The sequence below is a fragment of the Centroberyx gerrardi genome, chromosome 15 (genome assembly GCF_048128805.1).
Source record: "Centroberyx gerrardi isolate f3 chromosome 15, fCenGer3.hap1.cur.20231027, whole genome shotgun sequence".
In the NCBI taxonomy this organism is placed as follows: Eukaryota; Metazoa; Chordata; class Actinopteri; order Beryciformes; family Berycidae; genus Centroberyx; species Centroberyx gerrardi.
This window is the reverse complement of record NC_136011.1, coordinates 25,489,191-25,515,545: the sequence shown is the minus strand read 5'-3', so window position 1 is coordinate 25,515,545 and position 26,355 is coordinate 25,489,191. Positions and strand designations below refer to the sequence as shown.

The 26,355-nt window shown below is 44.7% G+C and overlaps 2 protein-coding genes across 3 annotated transcripts in view; one reads left to right on the top strand and one right to left on the bottom strand.

The window, feature by feature from the left end:
* Positions 1-26,355, bottom strand: part of ugp2b (UDP-glucose pyrophosphorylase 2b) — a 409,818-nt gene that overhangs the window by 158,510 nt on the left and 224,953 nt on the right. The window lies entirely within an intron of this gene.
* Positions 347-26,355, top strand: LOC139916444 (sprouty-related, EVH1 domain-containing protein 2-like). Of its 2 annotated transcripts, XM_078288832.1 has the most exons (7): positions 347-847; positions 12,003-12,064; positions 13,788-13,989; positions 15,123-15,291; positions 16,538-16,602; positions 22,457-22,615; positions 23,127-26,355. In XM_078288832.1, the coding sequence occupies exons 3-7, from the start codon at positions 13,822-13,824 to the stop codon at positions 23,901-23,903; spliced, it is 1,338 nt and encodes a 445-aa protein (XP_078144958.1). In that variant the 5' UTR covers positions 347-847; positions 12,003-12,064; positions 13,788-13,821; the 3' UTR covers positions 23,904-26,355. The 2 variants fall into 2 exon arrangements, with proteins under 2 accessions (XP_078144958.1, XP_071761423.1); XM_071905322.2 differs by lacking the exon at positions 12,003-12,064.

Below are 26,355 nucleotides of genomic sequence, written 5' to 3'. Positions count from 1 at the left end.
ATGTATTATAGGATTACTGTAATTCCTTTTCGTAAGGGAACAAATGTGACATGTCCGGACTTTGACTTTTAGGCACTGAAATAAATCCAGGATCCGGGGTTGGAAGCGGGGGTGTGTGTGTGTGTGTGTGTGTGTGTGTGTGTGTGTGTGTGTGTGTGTGTTTGGAGGGGGAGGGGGGGTCACCTATCAAGGGCCCCTCCGGCTTGCAGTCATTGTGGGCCCTCTCCACCAAAATGTGTTACCAGACCGACGTCACCGCTTCCGCCCTGCACCCCCCACCCCTCTCCCTCTCTCTCTCCTCCCTCCCCCGGCGTCGGTGGTGGAGCTGCTCGGCTGCCTGCAATCCAACATGGAGTAGAGAGAGATGGGGCTCTAGCGGGGCCACCCCTCGGTAACAACAGCGACGACGCGCTTTTACGCACAACTGGAACTGGAGTCGTCGGTGAAAACATGCGCCTTTAGGACTTAAAACGGAGTGTGTGCGCGTGTGTGTGTGTGAGTGTGTGTGTGTGGAGGCGGGGGGAGCGGATTACCAAATTGTCTGTACGGTTATTGAAGGCGATGGAGTATTAAACTTAGGAGGGCATTCGCGATCCAGAAGCAACTGGTTGGCTCGGGGAAGGAAAAAAGGGAGAAAGGAGAGGGAGGCACGGTCGGTCGAAGGCAAGGCAAGAGCCGAGAATCGCACAAAGGCGCAGGGGGGATTATGCGGAATTGGAGATAAAAAAAAAAAAAAAAAAAACCTGAGGAGCCGCGGTGAAAGAATGACGAGCGAAAAGTATGCACCCGCCGTGGCATATTACCTGAGGTGAAACGAGAAAATGATAGAAGAAACACACCCAAACGAGTAAGTAGCCGAACTCACACTTGCGAGATTTTTGTTTTTTCATGTCTTCCAGTACCTATATGTTGCTACAAGTTGGAGATAATTAGAGCAACTTGGTGGAATGTGCAGCGTAAAACTCCCACCCGGATAGAAATGTGTCCCTTTTTTCTAGTGTTTTGCATGGTTTTCTGGGGGTGGGGGTGTGTGTGTGGGGGGGGTAGTAATCGGTGGGGTTTGGGCTTGATGCTGTGAAGCAATGCATTGACAGTGGTGTAGGAGAGCGAGAAAGAGAGAGAGAGAAAGAGAGAGAGAGGGGTTTTTAGGGCCCCCACCTTGGTGTAGACTAGTCTTGAGGAGGAGGGGGAACGGGGCATAAGCGTGGGTGGATCGGAAACATTTTCTGAAAGGATTTGAAGCGAGAGAGCAGGCCTTGTTGCAGCGTATCCAACTTAAGAAACTCACACTAAAAACCCCGAAGTTCCCCCTTTAGATATATATAAACACACCGTAAACCCCCGCGCTCCTTATCCCCAAACCCGACGGCGCTGTAAAGAGGCTTTTCCAGCCTCGTTATTTTGGCCCACCATCTGTATGTTTGCTTCCAACCGAAGGGGGAAGTCTCACAGGATATGAGATATCCGATATGCCCCATCCGCCATCTCTTTCTCAATCGCCCTCATTTGCATAGCCTACCGCGCTTCATTCATAAAAAAAAAAAAAAAATACCGATTGTAAACGACGAAAAAGACGCGTCTCTTTTCCCGGTGAGTCAGTAACGTCGAGCCTCCGTGTGCTTCCCATAAGCCTCGCATTTGCCTGGTTTTGTCTGAAAGACCGGATCGTGCTGTGAACGTCTTGCGAAATTTAATGCTGAAGCCTACTATAGAGGCTTATAATGTGTAGGCCCACAACCTGTTTTATGGCTCTGAGAGGCCTGTGGACGAGCTGGAAGCCTAAAATTACCCTTATGAAGACGGAGCTATAGCCATCTGACATCAATTTTAGAAATATACTGGATAAATATCTCAAAATATGTCCTTATTGGAATATTACAGGGATAAAATGGGATATACAAATACCATAAAGCACGATAAGATCACAGTATGCTCACTACACCACAGACACACTTTATGTCCCTATAGGAATATTATAGTGATTATATTCCTAGGTAATAACCGAAGCCATGTATCTTAACACGTTTGTTACCGCCCATCGACCCTCTGTCTTATTTCAGTCTAAATTAATCCTTTTAAAGGTTTAAATGGAAATGTGCAGACACAGACAGAAGGGCTATTTAAATTACTGGCTCTTAGTTTTCTCCATTATATCGACACACACGCACACACACTCCCTCCCTTCTCTCTCTCCGTGTCTGTCTGTCAGACTGCACGGGGCTCTGCTCGGTAGGAATGCCTGCCTTGCAGATCTCTGTCGGCGGGGCGGAAGGGCGAAGGGCACCGGAGGGGATGTTTGCGCTGCGGTGGCGTGACGCCGGCTCATTCATAAAAGCCCTAACCTTCAGCGGCGCGTCCCCATTCATGCCTGCCGGTCTCTCGGCGCTACGCGGAAACGAGCACACAGAATCTGTCCCGGTCCCACGCGCAGGGGGACAGAAACAGAGGAAGTGGCTGCGACCATATAAGGAAGACTCGGCGACCATTAAACCCCCAGCGCTAAAATTCACGTTTGTAGGCCTACTAAAAGCTGTCAGAACATTCCCTGTGTTGTTGTTGTTTTCTGACAGTAACTACGACATTTGTGTCTTGTTCTGTGTCATATATATTGCTGTTGTCTTAAGTGCATTGACCGTTGGGAGTTTAAATCCACTGGTTTTATTCCGTACTTCCGGGTTGAAACTCCACTCCGTTTCTATGGCGATGACGTGTGGCTCTTAATGAATACGCGGAGAGGATTGTGGGGGTTGTGTGAAAAGTCGTAGCTAAAAGATACATAGTTGACGTTAAAATTGAACAATAATACAAGCTTTATTCACTTTATTCATTAGTTAGTACTCAACAAATAACAGACATGATTTGTGGAAAGTCCCACATGCAGAAAGAACCTGGGGAAGAACACACAACCATATAACTTCAGCTAAAGGGACTCAACTAGCTTATATTCTTTTGATCATTGAAATACATTTGTTTTAAAAACATAAAAAATGCTCCTTCCCTTTCCCTTACCTCTGGGTTGGAAGTGTGTGAAAATTCGAAAGATTCATAGTTAATGTTAAATTTTAAGAATAATACAACAGTTATTCACTTTTTGAAATGGTGCTCAACAAACAACAAACATGACTTGCGGAAAGTGATTTTCTCAAGTGCTATAAACTGTGTTGAAGTTTGGTTAGCGCAGAAGCTAGCTTCCATAACCCCCTGACCAAGGAGGTCAGATGTGAATTTAGGCAACTCCTTGGCTCTGATTGGCTGAGTAATGTGCAAAGCTGTAGTAAAAACCTAATAACCGCAAAGCTGCGACCGTTTAACAGTTGTTTTAAATATGAATGCACTCACCAGAATCACTCATACCTCATGTCATACCTCAACTATGGCTTTGCTTTTTTTTCTCTCTAAGATTTATTGAACATTTGCATTTTATTATAGGATATATTTATTATAGGATTACTATTCTATTGTTCTTTTTTTTAAGGGCGTACCTTGATACAATTGTCTTTTTACTGGAAGGAAACGATTAAGTGTGTGCACATGTGCTAGGCCACCTCAGGGATGGGTCATAGAGGCGTTGTGGTTTTCTTATCAGGAATAAAAGCTTCTCCCTACATGTGTCACAGGCTTAACACAGGGACCCTGTCAGGAAAGGAAGGGTACACCTTTGTACCTTTTGTCACACTGACAAAAGGTACAACAGTGTACTTTTTCTCTGGCGGTGTAGGCTGTGTCACAGGTTACACATTTGAATACCTCTCCCACTTTTTTAAAAAAAGGTGCGGTGTACTTTTGTAGTTTAAGAACAGCGTACCTTTTTTCCCTGACACACGTACACATTTGAATACCTCACCTGCTCAATGGAGCTATAGGGTGTGATGTGTCGGGCTGCCATCAGTGGGGGGATATGATTACAGGGACACACACACACACATTTGCGTTTGTGAGGGCCGTCCCATTGGCTACATTAATTCCCTAACCGTAAACTAGCGCTCATGTCCTCACTTTGGAGGATTTCTTCATCTTTCTATCCTTGTGAGGTCATTTATTCCTCAGAAAAATAGAAGTACGAGAACTCTGTCTCTCTCTCTCTCACTCACACACACACACACACACACTCTCAAACACGTACACTTGCAAGGGCCATTCCATTGAATACATTCATTCCCTAACCTCTAACCCTAACCATAAACTAGCCCTCATGTCCTCACTTGGGAGGATTTCCTCATCTTGCTATCCTTGTGGGGACATTTATTCCTCATAAAAATAGAAGAACTCTTTGTCTCTCTCTCTCACACACACACACACACACACACACAGACTAGAGTCACACAGGCAGAGGATGTATTGATCTTGTGTGTGGTGCTGCAGGGTCAGCATGTGCACAGTCAGTATCGGACAGGAGATGCCCGGTGACATTCAGCTAAGGTCAACGTAGCAACGAAACACAATCCATCCCTCGACAAAAAAGCATTCGTCAACCGGCAAACACAGCAGCGAGGAGTTGGTAGGCCTGCTCTGTTCCTCCGCAGGACTGTCCCGTTCCCCACGTCTCTCCACGTTAGCAGGATTTGATATTGAGAGAATATAATAAACTTTACTTGTATAGCAGTTTTCGGAACGGTCACAAAGCGCTTCGCAGCCAAAAAAAAAAGATGAATAAATGGCAGGAAGATGACTAATGTATGTATCGAGAAGTGGATATTATCCAAATTTTGATGATAAATCAGTCAAATGTTTTTATCAACAGTAGATAGAAGTATATTACCGGTATATTCCCCTCCACCCTCTCTTTCAAAGAATGTGTCATTTTCAACACGTCTTTGTGTCTAGCTTGGGACAACACACATTCATTTTACATTTCAACACAATGCTGTTAAAGGAAAAGTGTTGTTAAGTGTTGTAATTTACTTGTTTAGTGTGCCCACTTTCCCTCAACCTGCCTCGTCTACTTCGGCCAGTAAGTTCCCACGTTCCCCAGAATGACTTTCAGCAACCCCCAGAGAGCAGGTTAGCGATAGTACAGTAAGAGCGAGAGAGAGAGAGTGGCGCCCCTTTACTCAAAACACAACCTGTCTTGTAGCTGCATTGCATTCTGGTCTATTGAGGCTGCTGTGGGTGGAGAAATTGGTCTCTCTCCTCTTCTACGATGGATTTCTCCCTGTATGATTGTTGAATGTCTCTTGGTGCAAAATGGCGGCTCTAGAAAGAAGCCCTCGCTCTTTGATTCTGAGGGACTGGCGCCAAAACCCGACGTTTACCGCTGATGTTTTTTCTGCTATCAAACTCCATTGTAGCTGCTGGAAATATCTGGATGTGACGTCACCTCGTCTACGATTGGCCAGTTATCCACGGCAATAAGAAAAATACACCAGCACCAAATGCAAAGTACATCACCAGCAGCATTTATTTAAGCGGTGTGAAGTGTTTTATAAGGTGGATTTTTCCCTTTTAATAGCAACAGATATTGGCACAACATATGATGTTACTAACATATATTGTGTTGAAAAGTAACACAAATGTGCGTTGTCCCAAATTAGTCACACGGCTGTAGGGGAAATGACATTCTTTTATAGAGTGCATGCAAACAGACGCCCACACACACACACACACACACACTCTCTCTCACACACACATATACACACACACTCACACTCCATGTCCACACATGAACTCTCTTCACTTCACCACCCTTTGCAGACCCTGCATTCTCTCTCTCTCTCTCTCTCTCTCTCTCTCTCTCTCTCTCTCAGCCCCCCCCCACCCCTCCACCATCATGTGGAACAGATCCTTGGCCACAGTGTTTCCTGTGTTTTACAGAGCAGCTCATCACTGGTTGCTATCCGGAGTCTTTATATAATGGTCTGGGCCGGTTATATCTGGAGACCAAACAATGGGCCCGGATTGTTTGCCTGTTTTCTACGAATCTCTGCTTATCAGCTGACTGGATGACCAAGATTATAATAGCTTGAGTTTTCATTCACTTCACTGTGTGTGTGTGTGTGTCTGTGGTTCTGTATGTGTCTGTGTATGTACTGTATGTACTCCGTCTGTTTATCTATCCGCTCTTTTCATTCCGTCTGATCTGTCGGTCTAAAGCGATCGGGCAGTCGGGCCAAATAGTTTTCAAAAATACTTCTTATGGTTTGGGTTAGCGTACTCTGAGGCCAGATGTTAGGGCTTCGCCTCATAGGACAATGAAGCAGAAGGTGAGACGGTCGCAGGTAAAAGTCAAGCTAGTTTATTTTTCTATGACTGACAACTTAGCAGACACTATCTGAACTGTCCCAGTGTGGTAAAGCACACACATCCAGACGGGTCAAAATGAACGCTAATTTACTAATACTGTTTGACCCAGGTCTTTTGTGTGTGTGTGTGTGTGTGTGTGTGTGTGTGGGCAGATAATGCAGCATATTGAATTCAAGTCAAGTCATTTCAAGTCTCTGCAGTTCCCCCATGTCCTGGTTTATGTTTAGTCAGTCTTGTGCAGCATCAGGTCTCAGGTAAACCACCTCAACTCAGTTTGTATTAGTCAAATACTTCTCCCACCTTCTCAAATTGCTACCATATAAATCTTAATGGTAGAAATTCATAGTACACATTATTGTAAGTAGTATCGGACGAATGTTTCATGGAAATTGGATTTTTTCAAGTTAACAAAACATTAAAACGATTCCTAAAACGCATACACACATATATATATATATATATATATTTGGAGAGAGACAGATTTTTACATAGACGCTAACCCAAAATAGCACAAGGGACAGTTCCAGCCCATCATGTGTAGTGGTAAATATGTCAGTATATTTAGACTAGGGATGCCCCGAGAGCACACACTACCTAGTGTCTATTATGCAAATAATTTTCTGTTGGTTTGCCGCCTTGGAGCCGGACCACAGGCCAACCAATTACCAGATAAACCATCGACATCCTACAGTTTATGTAAATGGAGTGTACTTGATCAACTGAATGACGCCAAACAAAGGCTGACGTTGTGATCGGTGTCAACCGCGGGTGTAAAGAGCCTTGGAAAGCCAGTCGTCACTTAGAGTCCATCTAATGCGGCGAGCTCAACACAGCATAAGAGGATATGAGGCATTATAGAGGGTCTTGGGTGGCTTTTCAGTCGCCTCTAAGAGGTTTAGAACCAATCAGCTTATTTTCAATGCGGTTCATATTTCCACCCCGATAGAGATGGAGGGGCTGCAAAGTCACCTTGGGGAAGCCGGCTTCCTCTTGGAATACAGTTACAGGCAGCCAGAGAGAAAGTTTGAGCCGTGACACTGATGGTGAAAACATGCAGACAGTTGTATTGCATGATGCTTTAATGCCACAAGAAACATTATATTGTGTGTTTTTATAGTGTATTTATGTAGCAAATGTATCATAGTATCACATTTTTTGTCCATACAGGAGAGCAGCAGCGTTGGTGATATTTAATATATTGAAAATAATCCACATTTTGAAGATTATAATGACAAACTAGCAAAGAGATGGTTAGTTTGCAAGTTTGTTTATTCAGCCTGCTTCTGTACCCAGGACCGCTGCAACCACTGAGTATTAATGAAGTGGTATTTTCCTGTCTTTAGTGTGGTATTGTAATGCTATTTTGTACTGAGATACTTGGTGTGGTAGTAGACTGATATATGCATACAGTACATACATGCATACATCCTTTATTTATTCTGGAGGGAAATTCAATAGCAGATAGCAGTGATGCATTCCAGATTAAGGAATGCAGATTTGACTGTAGACTTTGTATAAAATGTTGGAGGCTGACTGAGGTTTGTCAGCGGGGGGATGGGTGGTCTTAACTCGCATTGTGATTGGTCAGTTGGCTATGGGATGTTGGCTGTTACTCTGCTCTGCATATTAGTGACCTCTCTGTGATGTCAACTGACACACACAGACACATGCATACACACACACACATAGCATGTGTGTTGTGCTGCCCGGACATGTGAGCGTTACATATATCTACAGCTGATTGACAGATAGCCATTCAAACTTTCCCCTCAGGAGCCTCGAGTGTCAATAGTCCTGAATGAACTTGCTTCACCCCAACACTCTCTCTCTCTCTCTCTCTCTCTCTCTCCCTCTCTCTCTCTCTCGCTCTCTCTCTCTCTCTCTCTCTCTCTCTCTCTCTCTCTCTCTCTCTCACTAGCTCTCTGCACTCTCAAAACACATTTAAAGTCACAATGAATTGAAAAATGACCTTTTCACCTTGTTAGCTACAAATGGGTATTTTTAGTTTTTACTTCATGGCATACCATAAAAATTCAAAACCAATACCATCACATGTTTTTTTCACACAAAATTTTGAACACTTTGAACAGTCCATCCCTGCATGATGTTGCACCCCAACATCCACCGGAAAGATTTTGAATCACGGAAGCAAGACACCATCGAAATACACGTTTCCTCGTGACTTTAAATGTTGAATATGCATATGTGGAGCAATTATGTATTCTCATCTACAATCCACACTATGTTTCACACTGTCCCTTTGCACTGTGTGAGACCTCCTGCTGTACCTGTACCATGAAACACCGGAAGCTGTCGGTGCAAACTCCCTCTCTGTTGTTGTACTTGGCGATAAAAAGGATTCGGACTATAAACTGATCCTGGTTGTAATGCTTTTTGATTACTTCCGGCTGACTACAAGCTGGGCCTGTGCTGTACAGTATGTATGAGGCAGGCCCTACGCGGGGGTGTGTAGGGTTTTGTTGAGCAGGCCGGGGTGCGGCCGGTCGTTCCTTATCACAGGAAGTATGGCCGCCCTTATCGCACATGGCTGGGCTGCCCTCACTGGCCCTTTTATCTGCCACACATGAGCTGGATTCCTAACCTGATAACCAGCTTGCTTCCCAGCCCCCCCTGTGCTTTACTGCAATACTGATACACACACACCAGGTTTGTAGGGCACAGCTAACTAGCTAGTGGTACGAAAAGTCTCTCATGATAGTTATTCAGTCCAGTTACAATTTTGCAGTCTGTTTACGGTGAAGACAGCCAAATATGTAAATGTCAGCATGGCTTACAGGCTGACAAAATTAACAAATAGATGTTTAGGGTTCATGGGAATCTACAATTGTGTATTATAAGCAAATAAAATGTGACTTAATGTCCTGTTTGTTTGGTTCTGCACATGTATCTATCCTTATCCATCAGTCAGAAGACAGAGGATTCCCATTATGACTCAAACGTGTGTGCGGTCTGAACAGCAACTTCCTCTAATGCTTCTGAGGCATTACACACTGTGTGTAATGAGGTAGAAGGCAGACTCACACACACACACACACACACACACACACACACACACACACTGACTGATGAATGTTTTATGGTGAAGTTCACAGGGATTCTGTAGAAGGTAAACCAAAAGCCCCGTTCCCCTCAGTGGTTGAATGACTTCCCACCCCGGTCAGGACAGCAGAGTCGCCCCCTATCTTCCGTTGCAACCCTAACCCATCACTCATCATCTCTTTAGGAAACACTTCACATCCTTTTATCACCTAAAAGAAACAACAAAAAGTGCTGGCAACCATACAAACCGAGCATGTGATCATCTTAAATCATCTGGAACGTGATTTTCTGGTAAAATATGAGGCAAACCTCGTCTGTGTGAAATTAAACAAAGTTTTTTTTTAGGATTTACGATTGTGTGATTTTATGAAAGCGGATGATAGTAGATAGTACCAGTTCTGGCAAAACTGTAGTACCGTTTCTCAAAACATGCACAGCGGTACTTTTTCAGCATCAGTACTCTGTGCAACACTAGTGTGGACAGAATTAGATTCACAGGTCCCCAGTATATGTGTGTGTGTACTTGTACCAGAATGTGTGCCCACTCCCAAGTGTATTAAAGTAGCGCGGTGCTGCTGGTTGTGGCTGTCTGTGTGTTCCAACCACAGATTACAGGGCCTGTCTGCAGGCCGGGCTCTAAACACGGGTCACGAGACAGCCCAAAATGTGACAAGTTCATCTCAGAGAGTTGATAGCGGGTATCATGTATCTTAAAGCGCATGTTCTTATTTAGTACAGAATTTGGTGTTATTTCTGTATGTGGGCTGGATGTGTGGTTCCGTATGTGGATGTGTCTATATGTGTTTGAGTCATGTTGAACGTCTGAGATACGTCTGAGATATAAAGACGTTTGCATTTTCATACAAACATTTGTCAGAAGCAGAGCTGCTGTGGAAGCAGAAATAATCTCATTGGCTGTGTTAAACCTCAGTGGGCGGAGCCAAAGAACCACAGTTTTTCTGGCTAAGTAAGTTTGACTGAAGCCCAGTGAAAAAGACAAGAGGTAAGAGAGGAGGAAGCTGATATTATGAAGCCTAGCACTCTGCTACTAACTGGGAAAAAAAATGCAATCTAGCCATACTAAGTTATCTAGGTTAGCTAGTTAGCCTAGCTGACCTTCCAAGTTCAAACTAGCCATACCGGCCTGTAGCTAGCTAGATAAGCTAGTTAGCTAGCTGCTGACCTTCCAACATCATGAATGAATAACAAAAAGTCATTGCCATTTATATTTTTTTAAATATTTTGCCTTATTTGCCATTCAAGTTTGGCAGTTTGCTAACTTGAACTCCAAATAACTGTCTCTTTGGCTCCGCCCATTGAGTTTTAACTCAACCAATGAGATTATTTCTTTCCTCCAGAGCAGCTCTGCCTTCAAAAAATGTTTATATCACTAAAACTCTGCAAATAGGAATTCAGTGGATTCAAAATGTGTTGTGTGTGTGTGTGTCTGTGTGTGTGTGTGTGTTCACATGTCATGTCCTTATGCCTGGGTCGACCCTCTGTAATGTTAATGTAGATTCTAATTTAATTCACAGGATTTAAGTTTAAAAGATACGTGTGTGGGTGTGTGCCTTAAATGCCCTTACACAATGAACCTCTACTATCTGAATGCAAACTCTAATTTGATTAAGTGGATTCAAATGGAGCATTTAAAATGTGTGTGTGTGTGTGTGTGTGTGTGTGTACATGAAAGTAGCCTACAAACCCTCTTGTGGGTGAATCTGCGGTTGCTTCTCTGTGCAGGTTGTTTGTCTGCTGTCACCCAGTCAGTCAGTCTGTCATTCAGTCAGTTTTGTGAATGTGTGTGGGTGGGAGCTGGTGAACCAGTTTTGCCACCTGTGTGTGTGTGTGTGTGTGTGTGTGTGCATCAAATCCCTGGGACTGTCTGAAAGCTAATTATATAACAACACCTCTCTCATTCACTCCCACTCTCTCTGCCTCTCTTTCTCCCTCCCTCCCTCTCTCTCTGTCCTCTCTCGCTCGCTCTCATACACCCCCCCCCCCCCTGCCCACACACACACACACACACACACACAAACACAGTGCAGCATCGATGGAATATACAGAGGTACATCCTGTTATTGTCAGAGATCATTCATGTGGACTGTGACCATGTTCATTGTGTTCCAGCGAGGGTGGTGGCTGCCATGCTCGTGCTTGAGAATGCCTTGTGTTTTACCATTCAACATCCATTGTACTCTGTTGTGTTTAAGGCCTGGAAGACTCTGTTGACTGCAGCAGGGTGTTTTTTTGTCATGTATTGTTTGGTATTGCACGTGAGGCTGATGTTAATCAAATAGACTAAACTGCAGCGGCGGTGTCTGTTGGTTTACATGGTGTGTGTGTCTCGTCATGGCTCCACTGAACCCACTACTGCTTTCTCATCTCATGAGTTTCTGCACGTACGCAAACTGATGTACATAGTTTTAGGCGGTTTGTGTGGAATTTCTCTTTTCGAGGGAGTTTGAGTATTGAGTTTGAGTACCACTAATGAGCAGTGGTGGAAAGAGTACTAATTTGTCCTACTCAAGTAAAAGTACCGCTACTTTGTTGAAATTTTACTTCAGTTGAAGTAGTACTGTTGTAAAAATCTATGCAAGTGAAAGTAAAAAGTAACTAATTTAAAATGTCTTCAAAGTTACTTAGTTACGTTTTTAGAAAAGAGAACATTGTTAGATGTGACTCTTCTCTTCTTTCCACAGTTTGTCAATTTATGTCGGTCCAGTTGCTGATGGAGAACCACAAGATCTGCACTCTAATGGATGTAAATGTAGTGAAGTACAATGCTTTGATGAAAACAAAACTTAAGTTACTGACTTACAGACTACAAAAAAGCTATTCAATTACAGTAATGTGAGTAAATGTAATTAGTTACTAAAGCGTAGACTAAAGCAGCAAGATAAAGATAATGGAGCTACATTTACATTAGTGTGTGTGTGTGTGTGTGTGTGTGCTGACTGGTCCCGGTACAACACCTCCTACCCCTGCACAGTGAGGATCAGGCAAAGTCGTGACTTGAGACGCCCTCAAACATTCTGTCGCCGTGTGAATCCAACTCTATAATAAACTCCTCTGGCATTAACAAGCTCTCAGCCGCTCATACATGCAAGAAAAGACGAGAAAAACAAAGTTTGCATATACAGGAAACAGGTGGAGAGATGAAACACAAGTCTAGGCCGGGGTCAAATGCCTGAAGAAGAGTTCATCCACTCAGCGTGTGTTGCCTTAAAGTGTGCATGTATTGTATAACCATATTATACACGGATTTTCATCTTTACAACCGGCAGCTTGAATAAGTGCTCTTTTTGCATTAAAAGCGTTTCCATTCCCTCTCCTTATTTTTCCAGTATTTTACCTCCTTAGGAATGCTTTGCCCTTCTCCACACCCGTCTTGGTTGCAGTTGCAAATTCTTTGCATTTGTTTTAATTTGCTTGGAGAATGGGGCAGATGTGCTTTGCCACATAGAACAATAAAATGAGTTCCAGAAAGTTTAGACAGCCGCAGGAAAAGTCAGTGGAAGTGATTTTAGTATACTTTTTGTGTGATTGACAACTAAGGACATCAGTATAAGAATCTAATATCAGCTTGGTTGGTTTGCCTATAAAGTCAATTTTGCAGTTTTATCTGACTGATTGATTAGGTAATTGAGAGAGAGAGAAACTGTCTGGACTGGAACAAGGCCTCAGCTTGATGTAGAAGTGTTTCGCCATATTGGTTTTAGGCATATAAGTTAGGTGCTTATGCTCATTATTTTGATTGAAGCCTCCTGAACACTTGTTTACTCCTTCACCTTTAACTGACATGTTTATTAAAGCGGCTCACATTTTTTTTGAGATTTAGATGTTATAGCGTAGAGATAATAGGTGTAGATAACGGAGGAGATAGTTGAGGGACATACGGACACAACAGGACCACAGACTTGGGATATCAGGCCAATATCGGCCTTATATTAAATTTCGGGTATCGGCCAATCAGTCCACCTCTGATGTGATGGAGGTTCCTGTGTGAAACCTACAATGAAATTGTATTTTCTTTGCACATTACATGTATTAATTGAATTGTTCAATATTGGTTTTTTTTATAAATTCATTATTTGTTTAAAGGCAGTAATGTATCCCAGAGTTTCCTCTACCACTGAATAGGTGTGGTGGGTCGGTCTGCCTTAAAGAGTTGCTAACTCTTAAAGATTTCAGTGGAGAGTTTTAGTGTCCCAAGATGGTCTAAATGAGGAGAACCCGAAAACCGTGTCATTTTTTGGCATGAAAATTGTCAATTTAAAATATATTAACTATCTGCACGAAATATAAGCTATCAGCAGCTTCAATACAAACATTTTGGTGTCCGTATCGGCCTTCATAAACCCATATTGGTTGAAGTCCAGCTTATAGGAATTAATATCAGATTGTATACATTGCAATAATCATCGCAATAATCATCTCTCTCTCTCTCTCTCTCTCTCTCTCTCTCTCTCTCTCTCTCCCTCCAGTGACAGCTACATCGTGCGTGTGAAAGCGGTGGTGATGACGCGGGACGACTCGAGCGGGGGCTGGCTGGCGCAGGACGGGGGCGCTCTGAGCAGGGTGGGGGTGTGCCGCCTCCTGCCGCCGGAGCTGGCACCCACGCCGGCCTGCAGCACGCGCAACAGCACCCACTTCCTCATCCACGGCGAACGGCTACGGGACAAACAGGTAAAACACACGCACACAGTTATAGGTCAGAAAATTTGTTGCTGCGCTGCTTTCTATGGGTTGAAACTTTCAAGCGTGTTGCACTTTCTTGCCACGCCCCCGATCGGTGATGTCAAGGCAGGTGTTTTGCATCAGCTGTCAAAGGCAAAATACCTGCTTTGACATCACTGATAGGATAAGTGCAACATGGGTGCAACACCTACAACAAGGGTAAGAGAAGCAGAACTGTGACCAGAAGGTTGATGTTTTGAATCCTGCTGTCTAGCTGATGAAAATGATGAGTAATGATCTCTTCTTCAACTTTTTCGCTCATTCTAACTATCATACCATATACTTTTTGACAATTTATGCCTTAAAAAAAGGACAAAAAAAATATTTCATTGTATTTTTATATTAAAATCTCATTACTTTTACTTCCTGGAAAACTGAAAAAATCTTTAGTAGTGTACCAGGAGGTGATTCCAACCAATTCCAACCAATTCCAACCAATAAAACCATCAGAGATATTTGAACAGTCCCGCCCCTCCGCCCCTCCCATCAAATAAACCTGCCTTTCTCTCCCTAACAAATATCCCATTGGTTTACACTAGTTTTGAATGATCCCTCCCCGCCCCAACATCCTGTTTCAACAGGAAATACATCACTCATTGCTCAAAATGCGGTTTCATCGTGACTTTAAAGGAATACACCCAAGATTTTGGGTCAACTCACCTGTTAAAGTGATGAGAACATAGATACCAAAATCATCCATGAGTTCTCAGTATTCATTCCCATGATGTCACATGCATTTCCTACCAGTGCATTACCATGTGCAGAGGCTGTCACTTGATTATAATCAGCTGTTAATTTATTACAATCACCTGTTATTTTTCTACCAAGATGGCTGTGTGGTGATGTAACAGAATACTATGAATACCATTTTCATGCTTTTTTTTATGGTGGGCATATAAATAAAGCACAAAACTAAAAGAAAAGAGAAGAGTATACGACTTGAATTTTCTTTATTTAGGATAATCAGACTGTAAGGATTCGGTGTGGTTCTTTGTTGCGTGCTTGAAGGATTACTGAATGACTGCTCTAACCGTTGTCATTTGTTCCTCGTTGTGATTGGCCCGTCTGCTTGCGATTGACAGGTGATCCTGGAGTGTCCGCTGAGGAAGGACCTGGTCTACACCACAGCCACGCCCACCTTCCACCACTGGAAGGTGGAGGACAGGAGGTGCGGCCTGTCCTTCCAGAGCCCGGCCGACGCCAGGGCTTTCGACCGGGGAGTACGGAAAGCCATCGAGGACCTGGCAGAAGGTACGCCCTGCCGCCGGTTCGCCTGTACGGTCGGGTTATATTATAGATCGGTCAGGTTAGCCGAGTCCAAGTCGATCCCAAGACCAGGTCCGGTCGAGTTAAGAGCTAAGATCCAAGTCCAAAGGCGGTCGAGTCCAAGTCAAGACCGAGACCGGACCAAATCGAGTCTTTGTCAAGACCAAAATAAGCAATAAACACTCGATATGTCTTTCCAAAAGTACAAATAATGCTTAACGAGTTTTTTTAAGGATGAACAGAAATGTAGATCTATCTGCAGGAGCTTTGTACTCTAACCTTCAATATTCAGCTAATTAATGAATAATATTTTGACTAATCAATTCATAGAAGTTTGAGGACCATTACATAGTATAGACAGGTGTAATCTCTTAAATTGATTGTGGCGCTGGGGAGAAAGGTGGACCAGATGGAGAAAATCATATCTTGAAAACTGGAATCATCGACAATTTTTAGATCCACAAGAAAAAGTCAAGTCAGCATCCAGTAACGATCAAGACCAAGACAAGTCTGAGACCAAGAAAAGTCCAAAACGTCAGAAAAATGATCTCAAGACCGAACTCAAGTAGTACAGCTCTGAGATCAGTGTTTCTCAACTGTTGGGTTGAGACCTGAAAGTGGGTCACAAGAGGTTCTGACCGGGTCATGGTCAAATAACAATATTGTAGGAGATCAGATTGATATCCGAAGGACAGTTTGCATCCTGATTCAAAGCCAGTTAATTGTTCTAGATAATGCTATGGACATTTGTGTTACATTACATAACAGTAGAATTTACAATATATTTTTTGTTGAGTTATTCCAATGATTTTTTTAACGTTTTAATCCATTTTTTATCAATACAAACAACTTTCTCACAAAGGTAGAAAGACAGAACTACGGCTCCAGTCTGTGAAATCAAGTGATGAATCCTGCAGCTGCTCCACTGACAATGAACAGGAGACTGACTTTATGGATGCACAGAGTGTTTGTCTGAGCTTTCACACCCAAATGAGGTGTATTTCATCGGCATGCTGACAGGCGTGACACCCAGATGTTCCCGCACCTCCGTAAAATCATGCAGACTTTTCTTATTTTGTCCATAAAGCCCCGTCTCCCATTCGCTGACCGTGGATGAGCTCCAGGATTCGTCTTCTAAATACATCATCAACAGAGTCTTGGGTCTCTGGGAATGAAAATTGAATGAAAATTTAAAGGTGATATTGATTTGTTCCTGTTCTCCTCTCTGCAGGCTCCACCACCTCCTCCACAACACTCCAGAACGAGGGCGAGCTGGGCGACGACGACGTCTTCACTGTAAGCACTGTGTGTGTGTGTGTGTGTGTGTGTGTGTGCATACATAGCATGTTTTTTCTACATTCATTCAGTAGTAATGGCTCCTGTCTGCTGGAAATGTACCCTAGAAATGAAAATGGCGATGGATTTTTATTATTTTTGCTTACTTTATTCCATTATCATGATATAAGTGAAATAAGAGTCTATTTTAAGCCACAGCAGGTAGTGAAAGTCATTCTGGGACTAGGTCAGTGTTGTCACGATAACAGAATTTTGACTTTATTTTTGACCAAGTAATGCCTAAAAATTCTGGTGAAATGGGATCCAGTTCAAGACGAGGTGGACTGCTTCACGCTGCTGCCATGTTTTTAGCTGTTTGACTCCATTGAATCTTCTTCTGCTTCTTTTAATTATCCCAATCTGCGCGTAAACGCCCTCTGGAGGCAACGCTGAAATGGAATTTCAGCGTTGCTAAACACATTTGGTGGAAGTGTCGATTGAATGAATTTAGTCTTTTGCAACAGTATCGAAGCAATATGGAAATTTGGGGTATCGTGGCACCACTAGCAGGCCTTGGACTAAACCCTGGTTCCAGCAGATTTAATACACTCTGATCCACTGCAGCTCGCTAAAATCCTAGAGGAAACTCTGGCGTCCACAACATACCTCAGGACTTGGTTTCATCCCTCCAACAGAAGCTAATTCAGCACAGGACATCACTTCGGATCCCCTCCCTGTTACATATACCTGCTATGTATATACGTGAAGCGTGTGTGTGTGTGTGTGTGTGTGTGTGTGTCAAGGCCCCTCTACCTTAAGTTAGCATGAAGGGCCCCCTCCCCCGACTCTGTAACCTGACACCAGGAGCGACAGGCAGGGTCACAAGGTCACTTCCTGTATCCCCACCCCACCTCCCCCCCCTCTCCCAGTGATCAGCCCCTCCCCCTCGCCCCCCTCCCCCCTCCACCCCCCCCCCCCCCCCCCCAGTGGAGCGAGGAAGAGCAGCAACCAAACTAGCGCTGGCAGCTGTTTCCCAGCTTAGTGCGGGGCCGGTGATTTACGAGAGGAAGTGCCTCGTGGCTCATCTTTGACTCGGACTGTCTGTAAGGGCCAGGACTAATAGGTGCTCTGCTGGGAGTGCACACCCGGCATGGAGACGCATACAAACACATAAAGGGGGGGCGAGTGGGGGGGGGGGGCTGGATCTATGGGTGTAGCTCATACAATACTGTCAGAGGGTGCAGCAGTCCCTGAAATGCTGAAGTCCTGTAGAGGCTGTCAATGCAACAATGTTAAGGCAAGTCGCTGTGTGTTGTTGCTATTATTGTTGCCCAGAAAGCTGCCTTTAAAGGAACAGTTCACCTCAAAATGAAAATTTAGTCATTAACTTCTCACCCCAATATCAGTCGTAACTCCATTGAAGTTAGAATGGAAACTAAAGCCCACGTAGTTTCATTTCAGCCTTCTTCCAAACATCTTTTTACAGCTCCAAAAATGCATAAAATGTCTGTCAAACGTCTGCAAACTGCTCATGCAGAATAGTCCAAATGTTTCGTAGCCAAACGATGGCTCACTCTGTTTGGTTTTCAGATGAACTCATGAGTTTCGACTAGTTAATGCCTGAAATTTTCATTTTGCGGTGAACTACTCCTTTAAGGCCTTTTAATGCCAGGGAAAGACTTGTGGCTGTGCTCCAGCGTTGGCATTTCCTAGCATTGCCATTCCTTTTTCCTCCCCGTAATGATTTTTCTTTTTTTTTTTTTGTAGTGAAAGAATAGTTTCGGCCTCCACAAAGCTAGTATACAAAGACTGTTGAGAAGCAGTTTGGATGCCACATTTCATTCACACATGTCCATGCAGGCAGATACAAATACATCGAACATACGAGGCCACACACTCTTCAACACAAGTTTAAATGACAAAACAGCATGTTAGGACTAAAACCCACGCTGGGAGACTTTTATTTATTTTTTTACCGTTAAGGTTAATTTATTTTAAGGCTTTACCCAGCCGAGCACCTCACCTTGACGCGTGTGTAACTATCAGACTATCAAATTCGATGGTAAGTATGACACTGAAATCACAAGTTGAAGCCCAAGGGACACGTTGGGGGTGGGGGGGCGGGGGTGCTGCAGCGCTGCATGTGTCCCTCTCACCCTATGTTGGTGACCTTTCCTAAAGTTAGCGGCGGCGGCGGAGTTTGCGAGGCGGGCGGTCGTGGACAGGGGAAACGCTGTGGCAGATTTACAGCCTCGGGGAGGGGGGGGGGAAGGGTCGGAGGGGACAGCTAGGATGGACATACTTCCTAAATTATTCCTCGTTGGCTAAACCTAAACTTAACCCAACCCTTCCTCTGTCCCTCCCTTCAGCAAGTCTCTGCTCTCTTGTCTCTATTTTAGCTCATTCACAACAGGGAGCGAAGGCTATTGAAGCGATTCGGGCTCGTCCCGGGAGAGCGAGACGGGCCCGTTGAAGGATGAATCCTCCCGAGGATCGAGTCGGGACATGTTTTGTGTCAGAAAATAACTTTAAATAGCCTTTGTCCGGCCTTGCTCCGCAACCCAGAATGTATAAAGAGAGGATGTCCAGAAATATAAACCCCCCCCCCCTCACCCGATCACTGGTATTCCTCTCTCTCTCTCTCTGTCCTCTTGTGCATTTTGTAGCTTGCAGCAGAAAGTCCGGTCTGTGTTTTGAATTAGCTGCAGCCGTGGAGGCCAGAGCAGGACCGGCCTAAACCGTATTAGCTCCTCCCCCCCCCCCCCCTCCCCCGGTAATGTCTTCTCCAGGGGGGCGGGGCTTGGAGCGGAGGCAGCATGTTATGTTATTTTTGGCCGGCTGCTCTGAAGGCTTTGTAAGAAAGCTGGGGGAAATTCTCGGCATGGCGGTATCCATGTGGGGATCTCAGCTCTGGACACAGAGCAGGGATATAATAGGGATAGCTTCAGCAGACACACACACACACACACACACACACACACCAGATCTGGGTCATATAGTGTTGGGGAATAATTCATAGCGTTGGTTTTAACCTCCTTGGAGAGCCAGATGGGTGGGGTTTGGCACATGGAGCGATGCAATGAGAACCGGAAAATTTAGGCAATCAGTTGAAAGTGAAGTCGGTGTAGTTTTTTGAGATTGACAAATTACTTGACAGTGACCCGGTGTTCACACTGCGATGGTTGATGGGTCGCTCTTTTCTGACCAGTTGTGGGCGGGGCCAGTGGCTCACCTTCTATGTAGGTGTGTAAGTGTTTTTGCTACTTTTTTTTTAACTTAGTTTTTATTTCAGTTTCAGCAACTTATACAATCATATTCACAATTTTGTCTGCTGTTTTTTCTGTTTTTTCAGCTGTACCTATACGGTTTATAGATGTTTTTGCTACTTCTGTATTGACCTTCATAACATTGCATAGTTTTGATAAGTTAACTTGGCTAGCAAGCACTAATTAGGTAGGATTAATGGAAAATAAACAGGAAAAAACTCAATAAAATGACTTCAGAGTGTACTATCGACCCCAACAATGGATGCAACCGTTCTGGAAGCATCGTTTTTGGCACATCGTGTATTCCTGTAGTCTTCTAAAAAAAAGCCGGAGAGAACTGGGAAGCTTTGAATGGCTGTAATCAACTTCTCATCCATTTTGTACTTGCAAGGCAGAACTAACTATATTCATGAAACAAAATCACATCGATGGGGAAACAAGGAAGCGTGGAAATCTCATCGGCTGGGTAAAGTTCAGCTGTGGCCGATGTCTCTCGGCCGGCGAGCGTGTTGAGCGAGGTTTCCCCGGTCGCTCTCCGCTTTATAGGAAATTAATTGACTTCCAGTGACTTGTTGATCGCGTTGCTCACTGTGTGAACGCACAGTAAGTTGTCCACATATATAAAACCCCCGTGATCTTGTAGTCTAAGCGGGTTGAAACGAATGCAGAGGATGATTTCCCCAGGTTGGACAAACACACACGAGGTGTGCAGCTTGACAGTTTCTCCCAGTATTTTTAAATCTGTGTCCAATAATGGGTTAAGAGAGAGACTTTGTGAGCACAGAGCAGCAATGCATATCTAATCTTACATGATTCATGAAGATAACGCACACATCACTATCCTTTACTCCTGAGAATGGTGTTGTGAACAGAACGGGTTCAAAACGTCCAAAAGATGAAGAAAATCCTTCACACACAGTCACCTCTGCCCAGATTATTGTGTCAAACACATTCTGTATGTTTCGTACACATGCATGTATGGACACACGTACACACACACACACACACACACACACATATCCAGGGTGGTGTGATGAGGCAGGAGTCCCGTCCAGCCTGTCAGCTGGCGCTCTGCAGGCCCCCAGAGGCTGACCCCCTGTCTGCCTGTCTGAAACCTGTCTGTCTGTCTGTCTGTCTGTGTGTCTGTCTGTCTGTCTGTCTGTCTGTCTGTCTGTCTGTCTATCTGTGTGTCTGTCTGTCTGTCTGTCTGTCTGTGTGTCTGTCTGTCTGTCTGTCTGTCTGTCTGTCTGTCTGTCTGAGCGCTACACAGCAGCGGCCCGAGTGTCTAGTGTCTGGCCAAGGTTTGAGTTGGAGCGACGCCCTGACAGCGGAAAGGGGACAGGATACTGCTCCTACACACACACACACACACACACACACACACACACAAAACTGAGAAAGAACTGGACCAAGAGTGAAAGAAAGTGGTGGAAAAGAGAGAAGGAAAGGTGGAATGTGTAAGAGATCGAGGAGAGAAAGTTAGGTTGCTGGAAAGAAAAAAAAAAGTAGGAAGGAGGAGAGGAAGGGGGGTGAAGAAGCAGGAGAGAGGCCAAAAAAGGTAATGTAGAGAGAAACAAGTAGGTTCAATGTAGTTCAATGTAATGCTCATGATGTAGTTTGAACAGTGTGTGTGTGCGAAATATTGGTACCGTCCCACTTTTGTTTTGTTATCTCTTCTGAGGCTTTAACCTGTCAGTCCCTTTCCTCCTTTTCACGACTGAAGTGGATCTCAGAGGTGTTGGAGCCAGTTATGTCTGAGGTTATATTTTGGGTTGTCAGACTTTTCACTGCTAGAAGGCTTTGTGACTTTGGTGTCGGTTGTTTAGAAAGTCGGTCACGTTTCATACTGTATATTCAAACCATAACTACTGGATTTATCTGACTGCCAAGCCACTCTGAATAGCAAATGCATCGAGATCACTTTCACTTTCACTTCACCATATTGTAAATATATTTTAATTAAATGGGAACTGCACATCGTTTTTTTTACTTAAATTGCACCTCCGTATTCCATCTCATATTCCAAGTCATATTATCATTATTATTATTATTATTACTATGGTTATTATTCATTATCTTGTATGGTTCGTCTTAGTTCTTCTAGTGCTATCTCCTTTCTGCCACTGAGTAACATTGTTCTTCTTGTGCTGTATATTTCCTATTTTATTTTTATGCTACAAAGTTGCTCTGAGCCTAGTCACAAGCATTTCATTGTTCAGAATGACCCTGTGTAACACTGCACATATTAAAACACTTTGACTTTGAATTTGAACATGACAATTGGACAATTTTATAGTCATTACAATAGTTTAAATCAATAAGAAGTTATAGATTCGCTTGCTCTGTCTATCTGATGGAGAGACTGGTATTCCTAATATCTTATGGCAGGTATTGTAAAGATGTTTTGAACCACACAGTGATCTGAATGTGGATGACATTGCTCGCCAACCAGAGCTCACGTTTCCTGTTTTCCCAATCAGAGCTGCGCCGAGGGCTTCCTGTTTTTGTTTGCCCAATCGTGGCAGCCGCTCACATAAAACTATTTGTTTGGTTTATCCAATCAGAATGCGTTTTTCAGCCCCACTTCCTGTGTTTGTTTGTCCCGTCAGAACGCCACAGACAGCTCGTCCAACTCCTCCCAGAAACTGGAGAGCTCTCTGCAGCCGCTGGATTCCTCGCCGCTCCCGCAGAGACACAACTGCATGCTGGGATATCGTCACGACCTCCACGACCCCTACCGGCTCGCAGACCACTACTTCCTGGACCAGGTGAGACAAAAAAAACTTCTCCCGGTTACAGCAGACAGAGAGTGGAGAAGATTTTAGAGACTGTCATTCCAAAATGAGATCCTGATTTTTAAAGATGGACACCTGTTCTGACAAAATGATTGCAGCTTAGAAAATAAAATTCATTGGGAAAAATCATTCTTATTAGCCATTTAAAGACAAATGGTCACAGTTAAGATAATGTAATCACCTGAATTTCTGAAACATTGACCAATGAAAATAAGGTGACATATTTTTCCAGAATAGATACATATATAACGAAATAAATGAAACCTTTCATATTGTGAAAATAATCTTTGCTGTAAGCACGTTCCTCAAATTCATCCACTATCTAGTTGAATGAAGTGTGTGTGTGTGTGTGTGTACATGAACATGCGTGTGCAATAGAGTTTTTGTAGCTTGCTATTCACCTGAAACAAACAATATAGGGCAGTTACATGCATATATTCGTGATCCTGGCAGATAAATAAGTTTCCCCTCCCTTGTCCTCCAGTCTCTGTCCCGGCTGCCGCGTCACGTCACCTTCCAGGAGGATGAGGAGATCGTCCGCATCAACCCTCGGGAGCGCAGCTGGGAGCGAGCCACCGAGCGCCGGCCCGGACGCCAGTCGGAGCGCTCCTGGCTCACCGGCTACGAGGATTACCGCCACGCCACCGTGCGCGACAAGTTCATCCACGTGGACGACTCCGAATCCTACGTGCACTTCGCCAAGACGGAGGCGCAGAAGCACGACTACACGTACCCGCTGGCGCCGGCCCTGTCGCCCTCGGACTCCGACCCCGCCCTCGGACCCAAGGGCCACGGCGGCCCGTACCGCCACGGCTTCTCGGCCGTGGTCTCCTCCCAGCCTCGCCCCTTCCTCCCGGGCTCCTCGCCTTCGAGCAACGGCGGCAAGGGGCGGAAGGCGGACGGCACGGACCGCGCCCAGTGCGAGCACTGCGGCGAGGCCTTCTACCTCTCCGACAACCGGAGAGGCCGGTGCCAGGACGCGCCGGACCCCGTGAGGGCGTGCGTCCAGCGGGTCAGCTGCATGTGGCTGGCGGACACCATGCTGTACCACTGCATGTCCGACCCGGAGGGGGACTACTCGGACCCCTGCTCCTGCGAGGGGGGCGACGGCGGCGGCGGGCGGCTGGGCACGCGCTGGTTAGCTCTGCTGGGGCTGTCTCTGGTGGCGCCCTGCCTCTGCCTCTACCCGCCGCTCCACGCCTGCCACCGGGCGGCGCTCGCCTGCGGCTGCTGCGGAGGCCGGCACAAGGCGGCGAGCTGAACCTCGCGGAGGAAACGCAAAAACCTAACCCAACGCAAGCACAGGCAGGAGGGGGAGGCGGGGCGGGACGGGACAAGTGGTAACGGCTGCTCTCTCTCTTCTTGCCTCGGTTTAGAAACCTGGGTTTCTCTACAAATTCCAGACAGACACTGAAATAAGCCAAAAAAAAAAAAAAAAGTTGGTGCATTTTCTGAACGGCCTGGGAAGATAAGCTCCCCCCTAAGGCAGACAGTTCTCTCACCTCTCCACATGGCCGTTTCATGCTCTGTTTCTAGTGAGAGAGCGCTCTTTTTTCAGGGGGCCTTTTTTTATAGCTGACTTATATGTTATGTATCACATATGCAGGTACTTTATACTTTGTACACTGACTCGGCGTCGAAGAACTTGAATTGTTTCTCTTTACTCTTTGTTTTTTTGTTTTTTTCTCCCTTTGGTGTATGTGTGGCCATTCTGTTTATATTCTGTTCCAATACCATGGCCTGCTCAGCTCAACTCCAACTAGAAGAGAAGTCAGACACTACACCTCTGTGTGTGTGTGTGTGTGTGTGTGAGAGAGAGAGAGAGAGTGTGTGTGTGTGTGTGTGTGTGTGCGTGTGTGTGCCTACAATGTTTCTGTGCGCTGAGGCCTTCCTCGTCTGTACTGCAGCTTATGGTAAAGCTAATGTATATAGTCTACATAGCTCTCAACCACCGACATCTACTTTGTTCACTGAAAGAAACGTGGTACTCATCGTAATCTTCTAATATCCCAAAGATTAGTCTTTTTATCCTATTTATTTTCTCACTGAATTGAATATGCCAGCCGAAGGGTGCTGGGTTGCCAGTTGTGATTTGCTGACAGCTGTACAGAAGGAGACGCTGCCTGGGGTTTGTGCATCCGTCTCCCCGCTCCTTTCATGTTATTTCAAACAGTGCCTAAACTATTACACAAACCAGGAGACCCACACAATCTTAGAATTCCAGTTTCTTTTTGGGCTTGCTCTACTTCTGTATACTTGAAGTGATTTTAAGGCTCCGGTTTCATAATTCTTCACCTCGGGTCAGCAGTCCCAAGGGCTGAGCTCGGGACACAAATCAATCAGAAGTACCGCTAATCCGGTACCCGTTATGCCTTAAAATGCGGAGGCGGGGATCGGTCTGCTTTTCCCTCCTCCCTCTGAAGTTGTGTTTGCTGTAATGAAAAGAGCGAACATGTTAAGGCTCTGAGGAATCGGCCCGATTCGACACGTATTCTCTAAGCTCGGTTTAAACTATTTTTGTATGAGAAGGAGCTCTTCAGGAGGTTTCTGCCAAGCGTATAAACTGTGGACTCCCAGTTTGCCTGCGACGTACAATCAGCTCCGCTCCTTAAGTCCCGCCCTTCATTCCTCTCCGTCCTACCCCGGTGTCACCCTGCCGTTTTGAGTGACACACCACAGCTGGCCAATCACACGCTCACACTGAAAGCACAACACTAAAACCAACAACCGCCTAGGTGCTTTTGCTTTTTGTTTTTCTAAGCTAGGTTGGTGGCAGCATCAGGAATGTGATCAGGAACACAATAACCAGGTATAACAAAAACAAAACAGAGCAGGAAAACAGTAGTTTCCCATTAGAAATAAATGGGAACGGTGTGTCCAAAAAAACCAAGCTGAAATCCTGAAAACAACACATCCCTGATTGTTGTGCCGAGGAAATGTCACTTACTGTAGTTGAAATTTTGAATGCTTGAGGATGTCCTTTTTCCTTCCCTGGTTTTGTCTGTTTAGTACATCCTGTCCTATGTACCAGTTTGCAAATGTGTATGTGTGAGTGTGTGTGTGTGTGTGTGTATGTGTTCATGTCGCTTCCCTTTTACCCCCTACTCCTGAAATGTCCATCCTGGTCCAGAACCAGCGGCCCGATCCAAAACTATTTGGGATTGGCTCTGCGGAATATGCTATCACTTACTAACTCCTATCCAGTATAATCAGATCCTTGTAAAAGATGTGATGTATCTGGGGGGGGGGGGCCTCAATCAGTTTTTTGGGAAGAGTGTGTGTCAGCTTTTAATCGGTTGTCCGTCTCGTCCGGTGTTTGTCTGTGTTCTCCACATGTCAGAGCCATTTACAAGTGCCTGAACGCATCCTCTTATGTCCTTGTGTATTTAAATCGAAAAAATTAAGAAACGACTCCCTGTAATGAATTAGACTTTTTTTTTTTTTACGCTAAGTATTTTTACCTCTGTAAAAAAGAGCAAAAATTATATTATATATATCAAGTGTATGTTGTACATTTTTATTTCTATTTTTTTTTTTTTTTTTTTTTTTAAATAACTGTTTCTAACATGTACGATGGATGTAGCTCTTGCTTTCGAGAAGGAACGGGAAGTACTTTGTAGATACCGAAGGGGTGCCAGGTCTGTGAGAAAAACTAAGTGAAATGTGTGTCTTACCTTCCGCCTCCAATAAACTGAGAGAAAACAGTGAAACCA